Genomic DNA, 19,072 nt, shown 5'->3' on the forward strand with positions numbered 1-19,072 from the left:
CTCCCTCAGCTCCTGTCCCCACACTGATGAACCCACCTGTTTCTGCTGTCTCATTCTCCTCCTTCCCTTCTGACCCAGTGGAAGCCAGTTCTCTCCTGCCAGCTGCTCGGATTCTACCCCAGCACTTATCCCCTCTCTCTGCCTCTCCACAGGCCCCTTCTAGCTGCATGGAACATATTCCAGGTGCCTCCCTCCTAGCAGCCTGACCCTGCAGCCATCCTATTTCCCTATTTCTGTCTCCCTCTCTGTTTTTCCATTCATCCATCCACCCATCCATCCATCATCCATCCATCCATCATCTATGATCTATCTTTTTTTTTTTTTTTTTTAGACAGTCTCACTCTGGTACCCAGGCTAGAGTGCAGTGGCATGAACTCAGCTCACTGCAACCTCCATCTCCTGGGTTCAAGTGATTCTCCTCCCTCAGCCTCCCGAGTAGCTGGGACTACAGGTGTGTGCCACCATGCCCAGCTAATTTTTGTATTTTTAGTAGAAACTGTGTTTTGCCATGTTGGCCAGGCTAGGCTAGTCTTGAACTCCTGACCTCAAGTGATCCACCCACCTCAGCCTCCCAAAGTGCTGGGATTACAGGCGTGAGCCACCACTGCTGACTGAGGACCAAACTTCTTACCTGGGTGGTCTCCTTGTCCACATTTCTATTTCTCCTTCCATTCTCATTTCTCCTCTCTAGGCAATCCTCCTCTGCCCCACCCCTTCTCTGGAACCACGCTCACCAATGTCACTAACTATGTGGTTGCTAACCCAGTGGACTCTCACATCTTTACATTACTTGACTTCTAGGCAGCATGAGATACAATTTAGCCCGCTCCCTGCCTGAAATTCCCCCGAGTGTCAGATCTCCTGAATTTCCTCTTACCCCTCGAGTGTTCCAACTTGAAGCTTCCTTGGGAGTTCCCCCTTGGCCTGCCTACCTCTCGGGTAGACTCTGTCTCCTTGACCCTTTCTTCTCATGTAGTACACGTTCATATCTTAGTTGCATGTATGTGCCAGTAATTCCAAAATCCATATTTCTAGTCAAAATCTCCCCTGAACTCCAGGACTCTGTATCCTGTTCCCCCCAGACAACTCTGCATAGACGTCTCACTTGTGCCTAATGCTCACCTTGTCCAGCGGTGGCCTCTTATCCTTTCCCCAAAGCCTGCTACTCCTCTGGTATTGCTGGTCTCGGGGAAGCCCAATCCTTATTCAAACCAGAAGTCTGGGTGTTGTCCTGGATGCCTACCTCCCCCTCCCACCATGCCCCACACATTTGCCCTCCTAAGTATCTCTCACATCTGTCTCCCTTCCCTTCATCCTCACGGTCACTTTCTTGATTCGTTCAACCATCATCTCATGCTTTATCTATTGTGACAGCCTTTGAACGGGCCTCCAGCCTCCTCTTTTCTCTTCCTTCCCATCTGTCTTTGATATTTCTAAAAGGAAGAACCACTCATCTTGTCTCCTTGCTGAAAACTTTTAAAGGCACCCACAAAACCCTCTGAATAGCAAGCAAAACCCTTGCCTGGGTTCACAAGCCTCTCCCAGATCAGACCCTGCCCAAGTCTCCTACTCGCCCCACCCAGAGGGAGCTCTCACCTCTGAGCTCACATGTACTGTTCTCTCTGGAAATGTTCTGAGCCCTCTACCTGACTGAGCTCTAGTCACCCTTCAAACCTCAGCTTTGCTATTGCTTCCTGCAAAAGGCTTTCCCTGAACACCCCCAAACTCTCTGTAGCCTGGCCCAGAAATTTGGCCGCCGTCTCTCCTCCGTTACAGTAGGGATCGTAACTGTGTTGTAACTGCTTGTTTATTTTTACCCCAGCCAGACACCAAGCTCCACAAAGCAGGAGCTGTGTCCACGTTGTTCACAGTTCTCTCTCCAGGGCTGAGCACTTTTCAGCAGAGATTGCTGGCTCAATGTCGCTTGTTAAATAAATGCAGTAAAGAGCTGTGGGGTGTGGACCCTCCCCGCAGCAGGGTCGCTGCCCAGTATCACCTGCTCAGCTCTGCAGCCTCCGCTGCCATGGCTGTCCATCTAGACCAAGAGGAGGCAGGGAGGAGGGGCTCTGCCTCCGGAGGGTGACAAGCTAGACTCCACGGTGCAGCTCCCACAGGCAGGAGGGAGTACTCCACACCCCCACAGCTGCTTACATTGTCTCCTGCTCAATTGGCTCATCTCTAGGGAAGACAAGATAAAATGGAACATAAGTCTATGCTGTAAAGTTTTATAAAAGGACACTCTTATTTATGAGGGATCTGAACATCTTATAGTAATGCCTACCACATATAGAGTGCCAACTAGGGTGGATGCAGTGACTCACACCTGTAATCCCAGTACTTTGGGAGGCCAAGGTGGGAGGATTGCTTGAGGCCAGGAGTTCAAGACCAGCCTGGGAAATGTAGCAAGATCCCTGTCTTCACACACACACACACACACACACACACACACAAAATTAAAAATTAGCCATACATGGTAGCACGATCTGATAGCCCTAGCTACTTGGGAGGCTGAGGTGAGAGAGCTGCTTGAGCCCAAGTGTTCAAGGTGAGCTATGATTGCACCACTGTACCCCAGCCTGAGTGACAAAATGAGACCCCGTCTCTAAAAAAAAAAAAAAAAAAAAAAAAAAAGCTAACTATATGGCAGGCCCTCTTCCAAAGGTTTTGCATATATTAATTTATTTAATCCTCTTAACAATTAAGAAAGGTATCATCATCCTCACTTTGCAAAAATGACACAGAGAGGGCCGGGTGCAGTGGCTTACGTCTGTAATCGAAGCACTTTGGGAGGCTGAGGTGAGTGGATCACATGAGGTCAGGAGTTCAAGACCAGCCTGGCCAACATGGTGAAACCCCGTCTCTACTAAAAATACAAAAAATTAACCTAGCATGGTGGTGTACACCTGTAATCCCAGCTACTTGGAAGGCTGAGGTAGGAGAATTGCTTGAACCCAGGAGGCAGAAGTTGCATTGAGCTGAGATCACACCACTGCAATCCAGCCTGGGCGACAACTGTGAAAAAAAAAAGAAAAAAAAAGACACAGAGAGAACAAATGTAACTTGCCTAACCACACAACTTGTAAGAGAGCCAAGGTGGGAATCAAACCCAGGCAGTTTAGCATCCAATTCCACGTCCTTAACTGTACACCATTTGCCAAATCCATGCCGTCCCTCCCTGCCTAAGTAACAGATAACATGTATAAACACAGGCTCTGAGAAACTTTCCTATTAGGTCTTCACCCTATGGAAAAGTTCAGGCATTTTCCTTTGCAACATATAAGATGTTGTAATTTATCAGATTATGCAAAATCCTACCTCTGCGTCAGCTTCGCTTGAAGTAATAGGTGGGTTTCCCCTTATAGGACTGCCAGGCTCCTCAAATAAAGCCTAAAAGGAACAAACTGTGGCAGGATGAGGGCTGAAGTGGGAGGGAGGGGAAGTGGGCAAATACAGAGAAGACAGACGCCCCTCAGCAGGACCCCCTGACAGAGACAGGGTACCCGTAGGAGCAGGTGGGCTCCCTTCTGTTACCTGGGGGCACTGGCCAGGGACTGTGTGCCAGACCCCTGTCTTCTCCCTGACAGTTCCCTGCAGACATGGGACCCAGCTGCTGGGTGGGGGGATCTGCCAGAAGGGGCGGGGTGTGGCTGGCAGGAGGGATAGACACAAAGCTGCATGCTGGGGCTGTGGGGGCTGAGGGAGCCCTCCATCTGGGGGACGCGGAGCTCAGCTGGAGGGTCTCTGGAAAGGTGGAAGACAGTGGGCCCCAGTTCCCGTATGTCTTCAGAATGGGGAGGAGCTCCCTGGCCCTGAGGGACTCCTCCTGCCAAGTTGCCTCTTCTGGGCTCTTAAGGCAGGGAGGTGGCTGTTGTCTGCAAGGTGTTTCCGAGCAGAGCCTTGGAAGCCCGAATCCCCTTCCCCTGTGTCCATGTTGAGTGATGGTCAGGCAGTTCATATAACCCTTTGAAGTCTCTGCTCCTCACTCTATCTAATGGGAAAGTCATTCCTACTCCCAGGGTGGTTGTGAGATACGAATGTCACAGGTGAAGGGCCTGGCACAGGTAGGGAAGGAAGCTGTTGTTTTGATTCTGTCTGATGCTGGCTAGTGATGGGGTCAGACCTGTAAGACAGGAGGAAGCCAACCTTGGGGGTTCCCGGGCACTTTAGGGGACACGGGGCAGCAGCAACAGGCAGCCCACACACCTCAGCACCAGGCCTCGTCCTCCTAGAGGCCCTGCCAGCTCTCACTAACTGGCGTGGATGTAGAGGCCGGCTCCTGCCCCAGACTGCTAGAGAAGACATTGCCAACACAAGGCTGACCTTAACCCCAACTCCTATTTCACAAGGTCTTGCCCCCATTCTTCTGGCATCTGATCCCTAGTACCATGTCACCCCAGCCTTGGGGCTGACAGTTCACAGTGCCAACCCCACCACAGGTCATCCTCCTGTCATTTTCCTGATGAGGCCACTGACAGGCAAGGTCCTATAACTGGTAAGTGGCAGATCTGGGATGTGCCCTCCAGCCTTCTAATTCCATGGCTACTTTCCCCTGTGGTCCATAACTGTGTGTCTCAATGGAACTTAAAGTCCAGTTGAGGAAACCAAAGCACAGAAGCATTTTTAAAATAAACTGGCCACAAATACAAGGGGCAAGTGATGATTCTGGTATTGAGTGTCAGCTGAAAACGTGATGGTGTCACATACCTTGGTGAGACAGACACTGGGGTTTGAAAGGTTCAGAGGAGGCTGGGTGCGGTGGCCCATGCCTGTAATCCTAGCACTCTGGGAGGCCGAGGTGGGTGGATCACCTGAGGTCAGGAGTTCAAGACCAGCCTAGCCAACATGGTGAAACCTCATCTCTACTAAAAATACAAAAATTAGCCAGGCATGGTGGTGCACACCTGTAATCCCAGCTACTCGGGAGGCTGAGGCAGGAGAATTGCTCCAACCCAGGAGGCAGAGGTTGCAGTGAGCCAGATCACACCACTGCACTCCAGCCTGGGTGACAAAGTGAGTCTCTGTCTCAAAAACAAAACAAAACAAAACAAAACAAAACAAAAAAAGAAAAGAAAAAGAAAGAAACAAAGAAAATTAGCCAGGCATGGTGGTGTGTGCCTGTCATCTCAGCTACCTGGGAGGCTGAGGTGCGAGGATCCCTTGAGCCTGGGAGGTCGAGGCTGCAGTCAGCCATGGTTGCACCATCACACTCCTGCCTGGCCAACAGAGTGAGACCCCATCTCAACAAATAAATAAAAATAAAGTCAAATGAAGAAAGAGGAGACTCCATGGTGGGAAGAAGGTAAATGAAGACCTGGGGAAGGAAAGAACATCACTAAGTTCATGAGAAGAGCCAGGAAGAGACTCCAGGCTCCCTCAACCAAGCTTCAGAAAGGCTGTCCTGAAACGTGCAGGGTGCAGCAGAGTGAGGCCCTGGACTTGGAGAACACAAATTCCCATTCCCACTTGTATGTTCTCCTAAAAATGTTTCTGCCCTTTGGTTTCCTCATCTGTAGAACAATAATGGCTATAACATACATTAAGCCTGATTCATTAAGCATTTTGCCTTTCATATCATGTAATCATTGCAACACCTATAAAATAGGTATTACTATTAATCTCATTTTATGATGAGAAAACGGAGGTTCAGAAAGGAGGAGTGAATTAGTTGCAGACACTTGGCCCTGAAATGATGAAGCCAGGTGTCTAGCAGGAGCTTGGCCACTATTCTTAAGCCTCTTACTTCTTGTATTCTTGTGAGGCTCACATGACAATCCACCCCCACCCTCCAATCCCCACTCAACCTCCACTAATCTGGCCTGAAACCCTTTGCACAACCTGCCAAGCACCAGCCCAACCACACGCAACTCAACAACTCCCTCTTGCACAGGCCACACACTCTCAGGCTTCTACTGACAGTGTCTCTGAACCCAACAAACTCCTCCTTGGGTCTCAGCCTGACAGTGTCTCCCGCAAGTCTTTTCTGATCACCCAAGTAAACTTAGTTGCTGCTTCCTTAGTGCTCTTAGAGCACCTGATAACTCTCATTCTGGCATTTATTACCCTATATCCTAATTAGGGGTTTGTATTTTGTTTTTTCCAAGCATACTGTGAGTTTCTCAAGGGCGGGCATTGAATCTTTATCAACTTTGTATTCCTAGCAAGGAAAAAATGGAAGGAAGGGAAAAAGGAAAGCAGGAAGGGAGAGAGGGAGGAAAGGTGGGCAAATGCAAGAGACTGCTACATAGAACATATTAGATGGGATCATTTGAAATTGCCAATATTCTATGCCTTCTTGTCTACAAAATGGTAACTTTATATTTCACCTGGTATAATGAGGGTGTTTCCCCACTAGCCAGACCCACCCAAGTACCTCCACTCACCCTCTGGTAGTCTCTGCTCTCTGTCTTTTGTTTTGGGACAGTTTACATGTGTCTTGACCACACAAAAGGGTTAGGATGGGGGCTTACCAAGGAGGGTGGTTCTTAGGCAGTATACAGACCGAAATTGATGGGGGCTTTCTGTACCTCTTCTCATTGAGACCACCTTGAGAGGTCCCCTCTGAGTCCCCTCTGAGCGGGGAGGCAAAGGCTGACTCAGTGATAATGTGGAGTGGTCTGCAGGTGGGGGCCCAGCCACTCTAGCACCAGCCACTGTCAGAGCTTGACTGTCTCTCCAGGAAGACCTCCCTCGCCTCTTACAGCACCCCAAATCTGATCCTCTTGTCTTAGGGTTTGACTTCCTTCAAGGCCTAGCCCCCTATCTCCTCCTTCCCCTTTTCCAGGCCAAGGGACCCTCATCACTAGAGGGTAGGAGAAAAGGGCCTCTTCCTCTACGTTCTTTTTAATTTTGGTTATGACTTAAAGTCTTTGCTCCACCCAGTCCTGGCCTGCTATTTGGATCCTCCGAGTTTAGAAGTTAAAGAGAAAAAAGGGCCTTTTCCTACTTCTCCGCATCCTCACTAGATCCTAATTCCCAAATTCTCCTTAAGGCAAAGGGTCTCCTCTGTCTACTGATACAAGTGTCAGGAAATACAAGGGTTGCAGGGAGGACACAGACTAACTTTTTAAGAGTTGTTTCACCTCAGGCCAACGTGAATATCTTGGTCAAAAAGGCCTCTGAAGTGCTAAAACCGCCCTGAGATTCAGCACACACACTGCCTGGAGTGCTCCATTCACTACCATCCCTTCAAACCTTCAGTCCGGCTGCATTTCTGGAGAGCTGGCACTTTAGAGGTTGACCTCTCCCCACATGCTGCCTCCAAGCCCTCTCTTCTTCCCCTCGATTTTTAAAGTGTTCAATGAACATTTGCTGGCAATTTGCTCTGCAGGGTCTGGCTGAGGCAATTGTCTATTAAAATCCAAGAAAATGATGCATCCTGGAGACTGAATGTCAACAGCAACCAGGCCAGGGCAGGGTGGTGGTGGTGATTTGTTAACTTCATTGCGGGCAGGGGCGTACACAGGTGGCATCTGTCAAAGGAAGGGAATGGCTTCTCTGGGGCCTGGCTAGGACTGCTCAGAGCCTCCTCCTCATCACCAGGTCTGGGAAGGGGTTCCATCTCCTGTCTCTCATCTTCCCTTGTCCCCAGGCCTGTGGCTTCATCTCTGTTTTCCTCTTCTCTGACGTCCCCAGCCTGGCCTCTTGCCGGCTCCTCTCCAGTGTCCCCCTCTTTGGTTTTATGCCACCTTTCCGTCTCTCTGTTTCTCAACTTCCCTGCCACTAGCCCCTTCTTGGGAGGTGGGACCTTCCGTGAAGCCATAGGATATGTGGGCTCAGGGAGAGGTAGCCAGGACTTTAACTGACTGTCCTCATGGCCCAGGAGAAGTCACCAACCACTCTGCACCTCTGTTTGAACAAAGAAGAAGTTGGGACAAGTTACTTTTCAACAGCTTTATTGAGGTATTTAATATGATTAATGTATAATAATCTGCACATATTCAAAGTGTGTAATTTGATTAGTCTGACAAATGTATTAGCATACACCCATGGAAGCATCACCACCATCAAGACAATAAATATGCCAGGCACAATGGCTCACGCCTGTAATCCCAGCACTTTGGGAGGCTGAGGCTGACAGATTGCTTGAGCCAAGGAGTTCAAGACCAGCCTGGGCAACACGGTGAAACCGTCTCTACAAACATACAAAAATGAGTCAGGCATGGTGGTGCAGTGCACACCTGTGGTCCCAGCTACTCAGGAGGCCAAGATGGGCAGATCCCTTGAGCCCAGGGAGCTCAAGGCTGCAGTGAACCATGATCGCACCACTGTACTCCAGCCTAGGTGACAGAGCAAGACCTCGTCTCAAAAAAAATAAATAAATAAATAAATATACCCACCACCTCAAAACGTTCCTCATGCCCTCATGCCCTCCTACCCCTCCCAGTTCCCTCCCCTTGCCAGGCAACCAATGATCTGCTTTCTGACACTATAGTTTACATTTTTTAGGATTTGTATATCAGTGGAATTGTACAGCATGTGCTCTTTTTGGTCTGGCTTCTTTCACTGAGCATAATTAATTTGGGGATTCATCCATATTGTATCATGTATCAATAGTTCATTCCTTTTTATTGCTAAATAGTATCCCACCATATGATATACCACAGATTCTTAATCCATTCCCCTGTCGATGGACATTTGTTGTGTTTCCAGTTTGGGCCTATGACAAAGCTGCTGGGGTCTTTCATGGGCAAGTCTTTATGTAGACACGTGAAGCACATAATTCCTTAGGGGGCTGTGCTCACTTTCTTGGCAGCTCAGCAGCTGCCAAGACAAGATTCATCCTTTTCCCTCCCTGTAATTCAGCAGAGGACGAAACTGGCAGGCAGCATGCTTGAGTTTGAACCCTGCCCACCACTTGCAGTGTGACCTTGTGCCCCTCTTGGTGTCCTGGTTTTCTTTCTGTTCCTACCTCCATGGGTTGTGTGAGCATTCCATGACTGTATGGATCTGAAGCATTTAGTGCAACGCCCAGCACAATGTTCAGAAATAGTAGCTGTTCTTATATTGCAGGCACCTCTGAGAAGATCTATACAATCCGAAATGGGCTTCCTCTAGAATCTCCGAGCAGTTACCCTAACCCTTTGAAGTGGCTCCATTTCACAGAGGAGTTACTGAGTCCCAAAACAAAGAGTGACTTGACAGGGTCGATCTTTGATTTGGGAGTGAATGCAGGCGTGTCCTGATACCCAACTATTTCCTAGTTGGGTGATGGGCAGAGAGGAAGTCGGAATTTTCCAATTACTTCTCAGACTGTCTCCTGGAGAGTCCTGATAAGCAGCTCAGCACAGCCAACCAGAAGACTATGAGCCCCTAAGGGTTCATACAAAACCACACTCATTTAGTCAGTCCCCCCGGCTCAGCAACCTGGAAACCCCGCAAAATCACAGTCAAATCAGGGGGGAAAGAGATAAGGGTAGGGAGGCTGCCTACCCTCCTCCCCTGCCCCACAGGGTTCTAAGTAGCCCAAAAAGGGGCTCCTGTGTGTCTTAGGCAAGCAGGTCAATCTCTGGAAGGTACTTACGCCATCTGGCATCTTTACAGACCAGGCCTCCGAACTCTGGCTCTGCCCCTTCCTAACTGTGTCAGGGTAGGCCAGGCTTGCCATGGCAACACACAACTTGTAAGTTCAGTGGTTTAACAATAAAAGTTTATTTCTCATTTACACTCTATGAACAACATAGGTGTGAGGGTGCCAGAGTCTTAATGCTTCCACTAGAGCTGACGCACATCAGTTCCGCCACGTTTTATTGGTTAAAGTTGGTCACATGTCCACAGCTAGCATCAAAGAGTGAGAACATGCAGTCCTACCTTGTGCCAGAAGGCAGAGAGCCGGAAATATTTGGAGACAGCACTAATGACTATACACTAGCCAAGTGACCTTTGAGCTCATTTCCTCTTCTGCAAAATGGGGACGAGAACAGTATTTGCCTCATAGATTGTTGTGAGGATTAAAAGAGAAATGTTATGTAACACCCTTGGCACAGTGTGGCACATGGGTGAGGCTGAGGCCCGGGGTATTTGTGTACAATGAGGACCCAGCATGCCCAGCCTCCCTCCTCCCCTGTAAACACTGACCCTGAACCCCGAGGCCCGTCACTGAGTGGTTAGCAGAGGACGGATAATTTTCTGCAAATCTGTCTTCTCCCACCCTCTGGATCTGACACTGACCACTTGTGCCATGCAAACTTCATTGCCATAAACTATGCCCCCACCCCCAGCCTCATTCACACTCATCTGAGACTTCTTATCCCTCACGTGACCGCTTTATGACAAATCTGCCCTTCTGTCCAGTTAGAGGATAAGAATCCATTGAAGAAGGGGTAGAGAATCCGAGGGAAATGTGAAGGAAATTAACATCTATTTTCTGCTGAGCACTGTGCTGGACGCTTGACCCACGTTACCTCATTTAAACCTCATAATAGTCCTGTAATGAAGTGAGTGTGATTATTCTCATTTTGAGATGTGGGAGCTGATGCTTGGAGTAGTTACACATAGGCCCAGGGTTACATAGCTAGTCAGTTGCAGAGCTGGGATGTGAACCCAAAACTCTGTGACTCAGAAGACCACACTTCAGCTTCTGGGCTGTCTTTTGCTATTTCATTCAGAACTTTTTTTTTTTTTTTTTTTTTTTGAGACAGAGTCTTGCTTTGTCCCCCAGGTTGAAGTGCAGTGGTGCGATCTCAGCTCACTGAAATCTCCACCTCCCGGGTTCAACCGATTCTCGTGCCTCAGCCTCCTGAGTAGCTGGGATTACAGGCATGTGCCGTCACATCTGGCTAATTTTTGTATTTTTTAGTAGAGATGAGGTTTTGCCATGTTGGCCAGGTTAGTCTCAAACTCCTGGCCTCAAGTGATTCACCTGCCTCAGCCTCCCAAAGTGCAGGGATTACAGGCATGAGCCTCCACACCTGGCTTAGACCTGACTTTTATCCAGGCTATAAACTCACCAACTGCCCAACCACAGATGTTTAGCCTTTGGGTTCTATTGTGCTGCTGTGGAAACTGTTCTGCTTCTGGAGTACAGGGACTAGGCTTTTAGTCACTGCTCAGTCCCTACCTTACTATGCAACTTCGGACAAGTCCTTTTACCTCTCTAGGCCTGAGTTTCTTCACTGAAAATGAAAGGGCTGGACTAAATTTCTCAGGTTCTTTCCATATCTAGGATTTGGTAACACTGAGAATTGCCCACATCTCTTCCTGCCTTTGGCCCTAATACTGTGTTAGAAAGCATCACAAAGTAGAAAGGTAGATAAAGATCCCACATTTGAAGTTATACAGAGCATTAATTAGACTCTCGTTATTATTTGAAACTAAAAATAGTTTGTTTTAAGATTGATGGCGTGTTTGTAATCCATAGCAGTTTTCTCCCTTCCTTGCTATTTATAACAACTCTGGTTTCCTCTGTAACTAAGTCTGTCTCCTCCTATAAAAGAGGAAGTCAGGCTAAGTCTGCTCCTGAGCTAAGATCTCCTGAGTCTGCACCCCAGGAGAGGCTCTCTGGAGCTCTGAGCTCCTGTTGCTGGGCAGAACTGGGCTCAGTCTCCAGGTGGGCATTGGAAGATATGGCTGGACTACATGCCAGCAGGATGGGCTATGCCTGCTCTCCCATGGAACCATGCATAGCTGCTGGGGTGTGGCTGAGTATTAGGACTGGAGGTCCAGAACGCTGTATCTTCCACTCCTACAAGTTTTGCTTAATGCTTAGAGAGTTTTTGCAAATGCCAATGCCCAGTGCTAACCTGAAGAAGATAAAAGGAAACAGGGCTCAAGTTCAGGCCACTTTTGGGAGACATTTCCAGGGCCTATAAGTATCTCTTAGGTTTTTGATTTGTTCCTATAGGGTTGTTGTTGAGAGCTGGGTGTCCTGGGAGATCTGGGCATCCCAGATGGCTGCCCCAAGTTGCTGCTGGAGTATTTTAACTACAGTAGCGTGGGAGCTTCCTGCCTCAGAGAGGGCTCCCCACACCTCCCCCAGGTTCCCATCTGCCCAGACGCCCACAGCTCCTGTCAAGAGAAATGATGGAAGCCCCAAGATACCTGGGGGAAGGGCCTCAGCTCAGGACAAGAGCTGGGGCTCCAACCCCAGTCCAGTCAGAGAACTCTCAGGGCCAGCTCATGGTTGTATGCATGTGTGTGTGTTTGCCTGTTTCTGTGAGACAGTGAGGAAAGCATGGGGGTGGGGGAGATAGGCACACGGGCAGCTAATCCTGAGAAACTTTGGGGTTTGGGAAGGAGGGAAGGAAAGGAAAGCTGGAAGGGGATAGAGGTGGTGGGAGAGAAGGGGATGGGAAAAAACCAAAGAGAGGAAGCAGTGGCTATGCTGAAGCTGGACAGAGACTGAAAAGGGCAAGGCTTGTCCTAAACTTCCTCTGACCCATCTAACCTAAATCTCCCCATGCTGTGGTTTAAGCCTCTTTCCCACCTTGGTTCTCCATCTAGCCTCTGAGCAGCAGAGCCCAGGGGGGATGTCTGGATGCTGGCTGCCCTGCTGCTCCCTGGTGGCCCAGGAGGGAGCTACTTCTGAGTAGCCGAAGTCCTGAGGCTCTGACATTTAGGAGGCCTGAGTTTCCCGCCCATGTGCATCCCTGCTTCCCCTGACTCGACACCCAGTGACCTGGAGGGATGCAGAGGGGGTGGGCAGCAGCTCTGGAGGCATTTCCCAGCAGTAGAACTGTGAGTCAGAAGGGTCATCTACTGTCGGAAGTCAGAGGGGACCTCCTGCAGGCAGGAAACCAGAGTTGGGCCCCAGAGAAGTCCAGAGATGAGTTGGCGGGAAAGTAGCTCTTCAGAATGCAACACTATCATCCGGGAAGGCTGAACCTGGAGTCCGCTGTGCCTAGAGGAAAAGCTTGGGCCGGCCTAGCTCCCTTCTGCCTGGACATCATCATCCCTTCCACCTTGGTGGTCATCTGGGAAGTCTGGAACAAGATATACATGTCCAAATCCGGAGTCTGTTGCTTATATGCTGGAATTCATACATGTGAGGCTCAGTTTCCCCATCTGCAAAATTTAAAAAGAATAAAAAAGCCTAGCTTACAAGGTTACAGGGAAAAAATGAGAATATGTGCATAAAATACCTTGTGTAGGTGGTCCATATGTGTTAGTCTCCTCCCCACGAATTATTCTGGTTGGAAGATGGGGAGGAATGTTGCAGGATATGACTGCAACATTCTGCTAACCTCCTGGTCCAGGAGAGGTGATCCCCTGGCCCCAGGGAGAGCTTCCTCTAGATTCAAATGCTAATAAAAGGTCCAGGATACCACCAAGACCTCTTCTCCAGCCCCCATCGTGGGGGCACTGCTGGCGGTGCTCCTCCTGTTTGCCATGGGGATGAAAAGGATGTGTTGACTGGCCCTTGAAATTTGCCCTTGAAATTATCTTTGGTTTTGATTTGACCTTAATAGGTCAAGCCAAACAGGGATCTGAGCTACTGCATGAAGCAGTTATTGGCGGGGAGGGGGGTGTGAGTGGAGGAGGGAAGGGGAGGAAGATGGTACCAACAGATGCATCCTCAGACCCCAGTCCACACCCTTGCCAAAATCTCTGACATGGTTTCATCATCTGAGGGTGATGTAAGAGGCCTGGAGTCAGACTCCCCTTCCTCCCCTCCCCCAGAGATCCCCATCCACATCTGGAGCTGCAGCTGGGTCCTCCTCTTGGGCCCTTTCCAGGGGAGGGAGCTGGGTGAAGTGAGGGCAGCTGGTGAGGGGCCCTGTGAATGGCCCCAATGTTGGGAGGCAGGGGGCAGGGAAGAGGCGTCTGGGCTCAGAGGGAGGGAGATGGACTGGGAAGGGAATTGTGACTTTGCAGCACTGGTCTCCTCCTCCATCCAGGCCCAGCGTTAAAGTCTCCATGGTCCTCCTTGTCCTTTATACCCATTCCTGCAGGCAGCTGCCCTCCTTCTTCCCTTCCCCACCCACTTCACCGCCCAGCCTCTCTACCCAGGTGCTCGGAACTGAGGGCCCCCTTTGTTCCCTCCTTTCCCCCAGGGCAGCTCAGGCCTCCCACACTGACCCTCTGGCCCCACAGCCACAACAAGCAGAGTGTGAGCCAGGCCCAGTGGGGTCATCTGTGGGTCATAAAGGTCAATGGGACAGTCGTCTAGCAGTAGAGAGGGGCTAGTTTTGGGCTAGGAGCCTGGCCAGGAATCAACTAAAACATGAGCTTTAAAATGCTGCAGGGTGGAGGTGGGGGAAATTTTAGTTAGGGGCTAGCAAGAACTCCCTTCGAGAAGGGTTGGCGAATTTACTGGAATAAATGCAGAAGGGAAGCTTTCCTGGCTCTTTTGAATTATAAACCTTCAATCGCTGTGGGATCCCCGGGAGACGAGGGTTCTTACCATGTTTACCCACGAACTCGCTCTGTGACCTTCGGTAGTTCCCCTCTTTGAATCTCAGTTTCTTCATTTATGAAATGAGGGTCCCATTGAAGCCGAGGTTCTGCTACTCCTGGAGCCGAGGTTCTAACGTGGTCTGCGTCCAGCGCCCCCACCCCTACTCCCACCCCTACCCCCACCCCCACCCTTCAATCCCGCCCCCTACCCCCAGCCACCCCGTGGCCGCGAGCCAAGAGGTCCCTTTAAAGGCGCGAGTCCCGCCCTCACTACTCATTAGGGCTTTCGATTGGCGGCTCCTGGGTGGGGCGGGGCCCGGCGTGGGCTCGGGGCTGGCTCGGGGCGGGCTCGGGGCTGGATCGGCCCCCGCCCCCTTTGTTCGCGCTGCGGCGGGAGGTGGCTGCCGGGTGGGAGGTGTGTGCGCGTGTGCCGCGCCGTAGGGAGCGGCGGGTCGCGCTGCCGGCTGTCAGCTAGCTCCGCGCCGCCGCCCGATGGCGCGAGGAGGCGCGCGGGCCCAGCCCCGGGGGGCCGGCCGCGGGTGAGCCCCTCGGCCTGCCGCCCGCGAGCATGTCACCTCCAGCCGCCGCCGCCGCAGCCTCCGCCAGCCGCGCCCGCGCCCCCGCCTCCCGCAGCCGCAGCCGCTGCCTCGGGCACTGGCCCCCAGACCCCCGCCTCTGATCCACGCCCAGACCCTAGCGCCAGAGGGCCATGGCCGGCCAGGGGGACTGCTGCGTCAAGGTGGCCGTCAGGTAGGGACCCGGGGCGGGGAAGGGGGCGCGCGGAGAAGGCTCGGGCTTTGTCTCGCGTGGGCTTTGGGCGGGGGGCGCGAGCACCGCTTGGGCTGGAGCCTGCACTCCCGGAGGAGGGGCCGGCGTGGGACGGGATGGAGGGCGCCGCGCGCTGGCCAGTCTGCCGCAGGGGAGCGGCGACCCTGCGGACTACTGGAAGGTGGCTTTGTTTGGGTGGTAATTTTGGGCCCCTCTTGGGAGCCCTTAATGATCAGAAAATCGAATAAACAAGGAAATCCGGTATTTCACACCCAGCTCTGGCCCAGGCCGGAGCGTCTGTGCGTTTCCTCTTCGCCTCCCCACGAGGCTGCTGTCTCATACGGGGATACCAGAGAGGGAAATTTCCCCTCATCCATGAGAGTCAGCTAGTTATGTGCTCTTGGTCCAGCTAGCAAAGGCAGCACACCCACCCTGGGAGCCAGATCTGCAGACAAAGATCGGGTGCGGGGACCAACGGAAAAGCTGGGATGATGCCTTGGCCTTCTGTGGGAAGTCAGTGGCTATGGGGGAGAATCCTACCAGTCCTGTCCCAAGAGGAGATGGGCCTAGGAAGGGAGGAAGAGGTGTATCTGAGGTGCTTCTCTCTGAGAGGGCAGGAGGGTGTGATGCAGATGCCCCATCCTCAGGCACTCAGATAAAATTGAGCAGGGGAGGGTTGCCTAGACTTATCTGGGGTTCCATTCTCAACAGCTCCGGGACTTGAGCCGGCAGAAATGAGACAGGGGAGAGGACATGGCTGGGTGGGTTCTATTGGGAGGGGTACACAAAGGTGCAGGAGCAGGAAATGCTGTGAAATTGAGCCATCTGTGTTCTTTGTGCTGGGTGGAGACGCTTCACACCTCACCACTTCTCCCAGTTTTTGCTTTGGGTTTTTCTCTTTGAGAGGGGTGTCTTGGCGGCAGAGTGCCAATCTGGAGCTGCTCACCAAGGTAGGGATGTGGAAAGAACATCTATCTCTGCCCCAGCCCTGTATGATGGAGGGGGCAGGGGGTTGTCCAGGTCTAGGGTAGGTCTCTCAGGTTTCTAGATCCCTTGGGTCATAAGTGACCCAGATTCCAGGGGTCCTAGGAGGTTGCTCCTAGACAGAGTCAGAGATGGCAATGAAAAAGCTTTCTTCTTCCTGCCCCAGGGCAGATGCCCCTTGCCACGGCCACCTGGCCAGGCCTCTGCAGCCCAAAGAGGAGCTGACACTGATCAGTGCTCGGGTGGAGGGAAGGAGATTGAGGCACCCCCACCCATGCACCCTAGGCAGCACTCAAGAATCACTTGAGCACAGCTTTCCTGGCCCTGAGCAGCCAGAGAGACAAAGAGGAGCCCTGCAGGTGCCTGGTGGGCTGACTGGGGCGGGGCCAGGCTGCTGCTGGGGCTGACATTGCAGCAGGATCTTGTGGAGGTCGAGGGAGGGGTGCATGGCTGGGGGGTGGGAGTGAGAAATGTAAATATGGCATCTGCAGCAGATTGGGAGAGTCCGAGAACACCATAAAAGGGAAATGAAGCTCTGGCCCCCACCCATTGTGAACGAGGGCTGGGAAGGAAGGGGCTTGGGGGTGCCCTTTCCACAGGGGGTTTCCTTTAGATTCCATCTTGCTGGAGAGAGCTAAACAAAGGCCCCCTACCTCTGTTCAGGTCTCCAGGCTGGACTGGGGCTGAAAAGATGTGGGTCTCCCACCCGGGGAGCCTCATGGGATTGGCACAGTGAGGAGAAGCTGATGTTCTCTTCCCACTGCCACCTCTAGAAGCTTCCCGGGACCCTTTCTGCAGAGAAGGGATCATGCCTGCCCTCTGCACCCAGTTCAGGACGATGTGTGTCATCTCTGGTTCCCAGTCAGATTGCCCTAAGTGGGGTCTGGGTGCCCCCACGCCTTGCCTTTCAGTTGCTGATCTGGATTGGGGGTGGGGCATTTGAGCATCAGAAGTCAGGCTTTCAGGGTCTCCGGGAAGGTAAGGGCCCTGCCCACTCCTCCCCTCCCACCCCAGCATGAGCGCCCAGCCCCGGCACACGCCAGACCTCAATGGGCAGCCGGCCGTGGAAGGCAGACAATGCCTGGACAGAACCCAGTTTCTAATCAGAGAGCTTAGGACTGAGCTGGGGCTGGGCTGGGCTGGGAAGGAGAGCAGATGGTGCCAGTGATGGGCTGTAGGGGGAGTTTTCCTTGTTTTTAGGTCCTCTTCTACCCATCCTCCCCCGCAGCACCCCCAGAAATCACTTCTCTCACCTGAAAGACTGGGTGGTGGGCTGCACTAGAGTAGACCATTTATGGGAAGGGCAAGGCTTGCCCAGGGCCTAGTCCAGCCCCAGGGCTCACTACCTCCTGCCAGGTTCAGCTGTCTTTCTGACTTTCTGGAAGTCCTTTCTTGTATCCAACTGAAGTGCTTTCTGAATTTCCATGAGAATAACATAGCGAGCCTGGAGTCCAGCTCTTCAGACAGGGAAGGCCAGGAATGAGACAGGTGTGGTCTGATTGTGTGTGTGTGTGTGTGTGTGTGTGTGTGTGTGTGTGTGTGTGTGTAGAGGAGAGAGGCCCCAGGGCTATTAGACTAGGTGAGAAGTGCCAGGCCCAAGGCTCTTGGCCCTGCAATCTGTTTGGGGTGAAGAGATCGAAGCTGGCTGGCTGTGAAACGCTCCAGTGAAGGCCTGGGCTCCTGGAGAGCCGGAGGAGGAAACTTTCAGGACCTGGGGCTCAGGGTAAGGGAAGAAAGTCCAGGGGTGAGCAGACCCCAAAAGCCCCACCTTGTGGCCTCCCCAGCTAGATGGAATCTGGCCCATCTGTCCCTGAACCCAGGCTAGTCGGCTTTGCACCAAGGGATTCCCAGGCTGGCCTCTCCAGCCTACCCTGTGATCCCTTTATCCATTAATCCCCTTGTACTGTAAAGATTCTCAGCTTCCTGGGCTGGACTAGAACTGGCAGTCACCTGGGGGAGGAGGTGTGTAGCAAGGCTAGAGAGAGGTGGGGCGGAGCTGTGACCTGCCCCAGGCTGCAGAGATATAGGCCTGACAAATGGGGGGAGAAAGGGGTAGCTGTTAAGAAATGCAAGTTGGCAAAGTTGAAATTGGGGAAGGAAGCTAAGTCACATGGCAAATTTGTTTAAGACCCTTTCAAGTCCCCAGCTCTGAGACCCCACCATGAGGGGAGACCTCAGTGTTGCCTAGCCCCCTCCCCTCTTATCTCTGCCTGGCTTCCCTAAGCTTCCTTCCTTTAGTCTGCTTGGCGGTGCTTGGCCAGCCCAGCATCCATCTGTTGAGACTACAGGGTTAAGTAGGGGATAGGTAGGGGTTTGGGGGGGATCCAAGGGACCCAAGGGACAATGTTAGATTGCACCCCAGCCCTCTCCCATTTGGGTTCTCTAGCTGCAGTTATTTCCCTAGTTCTAGGCTACTCTGAAATCTTGGTCAATGACTGAATTTTGAACCAAGAGCAGTGGTGGCTTGGGAGAGAAAGACTGAAGAAGACAGAAGAAACTGTGGGGGAATGGGTATTTGGGGTGCCTTCCGAGTCCCAAAGCCAGTCAATGCCAATCAATGCCACCTGTGTCCAGTTTACAGATCTCAGAAACTGAGGCCCATACAGGGCCTCACGTGGGCTGTGTGGAGACCTGAGAATCTTGGTGGTGGCCTCCTGCTGCAGAAATAGGGTTTATGTCATCATAAGGAAGTGGAGTGTAGTAACCACAGGCCCCGGAAACCTCCCCCTCCACCACCCAGCCTGCCTGCCTGATTGGATCTCAGCTTCTGAAAACCTCCAAGTGGAGGTGAGGCGGGGCCCAGGCCTGGGCCAGGGAGGTGGCAGAGGTGATATGTGCCTGGCATGCTTATTTTTGCAACACTGGGGGCAAAGGGCAGAGCAGGAACTGATGCAGTTCATCCACTGGCTTCGTCATGGGGCACCTTCCCTGTTTGTCTTTTGTGGGCCTCAGTTTTACCCACTGGAAAATGGGAACCGCTGTGTTCTGG

At 52.0% G+C, this 19,072-nt stretch overlaps 1 protein-coding gene and 1 long non-coding RNA gene across 8 annotated transcripts in view; one reads left to right on the top strand and one right to left on the bottom strand.

Annotated features, from left to right (window-relative positions):
• Nucleotides 1–1,789: 1,789 nt before the first annotated feature.
• On the bottom strand, nucleotides 1,790–14,487 carry LOC115931461 (uncharacterized). 4 transcript variants are annotated; one of them, XR_010135078.1, is made up of 5 exons: nucleotides 14,339–14,487; nucleotides 12,614–12,999; nucleotides 7,061–7,845; nucleotides 3,316–3,387; nucleotides 1,790–2,178 (listed from the first exon to the last, which is right to left on the bottom strand). It is a non-coding gene; the product is annotated as an uncharacterized lncRNA (long non-coding RNA). The 4 variants fall into 4 exon arrangements; XR_008673385.2 differs by having other exon boundaries at nucleotides 1,824–2,178; nucleotides 7,080–7,845; XR_008673384.2 differs by having other exon boundaries at nucleotides 1,824–2,178; nucleotides 7,080–7,845; nucleotides 12,422–12,999.
• A 222-nt stretch (nucleotides 14,488–14,709) lies between these two features.
• The window catches only part of KIF21B (kinesin family member 21B), a 56,314-nt gene continuing 51,951 nt past the window's right edge, over nucleotides 14,710–19,072 (top strand). For all 4 annotated transcript variants that reach the window (XM_004028121.5, XM_004028122.5, XM_004028119.5 and 1 more), the window contains exon 1: nucleotides 14,710–15,081. In XM_004028121.5, coding sequence (XP_004028170.4) covers nucleotides 15,041–15,081 — 41 coding nt within the window. In that variant the 5' untranslated portion in view covers nucleotides 14,710–15,040. The remainder of the gene's footprint in view (nucleotides 15,082–19,072) is intronic.

The sequence above is a fragment of the Gorilla gorilla genome, chromosome 1 (assembly GCF_029281585.2).
Source record: "Gorilla gorilla gorilla isolate KB3781 chromosome 1, NHGRI_mGorGor1-v2.1_pri, whole genome shotgun sequence".
In the NCBI taxonomy this organism is placed as follows: Eukaryota; Metazoa; Chordata; class Mammalia; order Primates; family Hominidae; genus Gorilla; species Gorilla gorilla.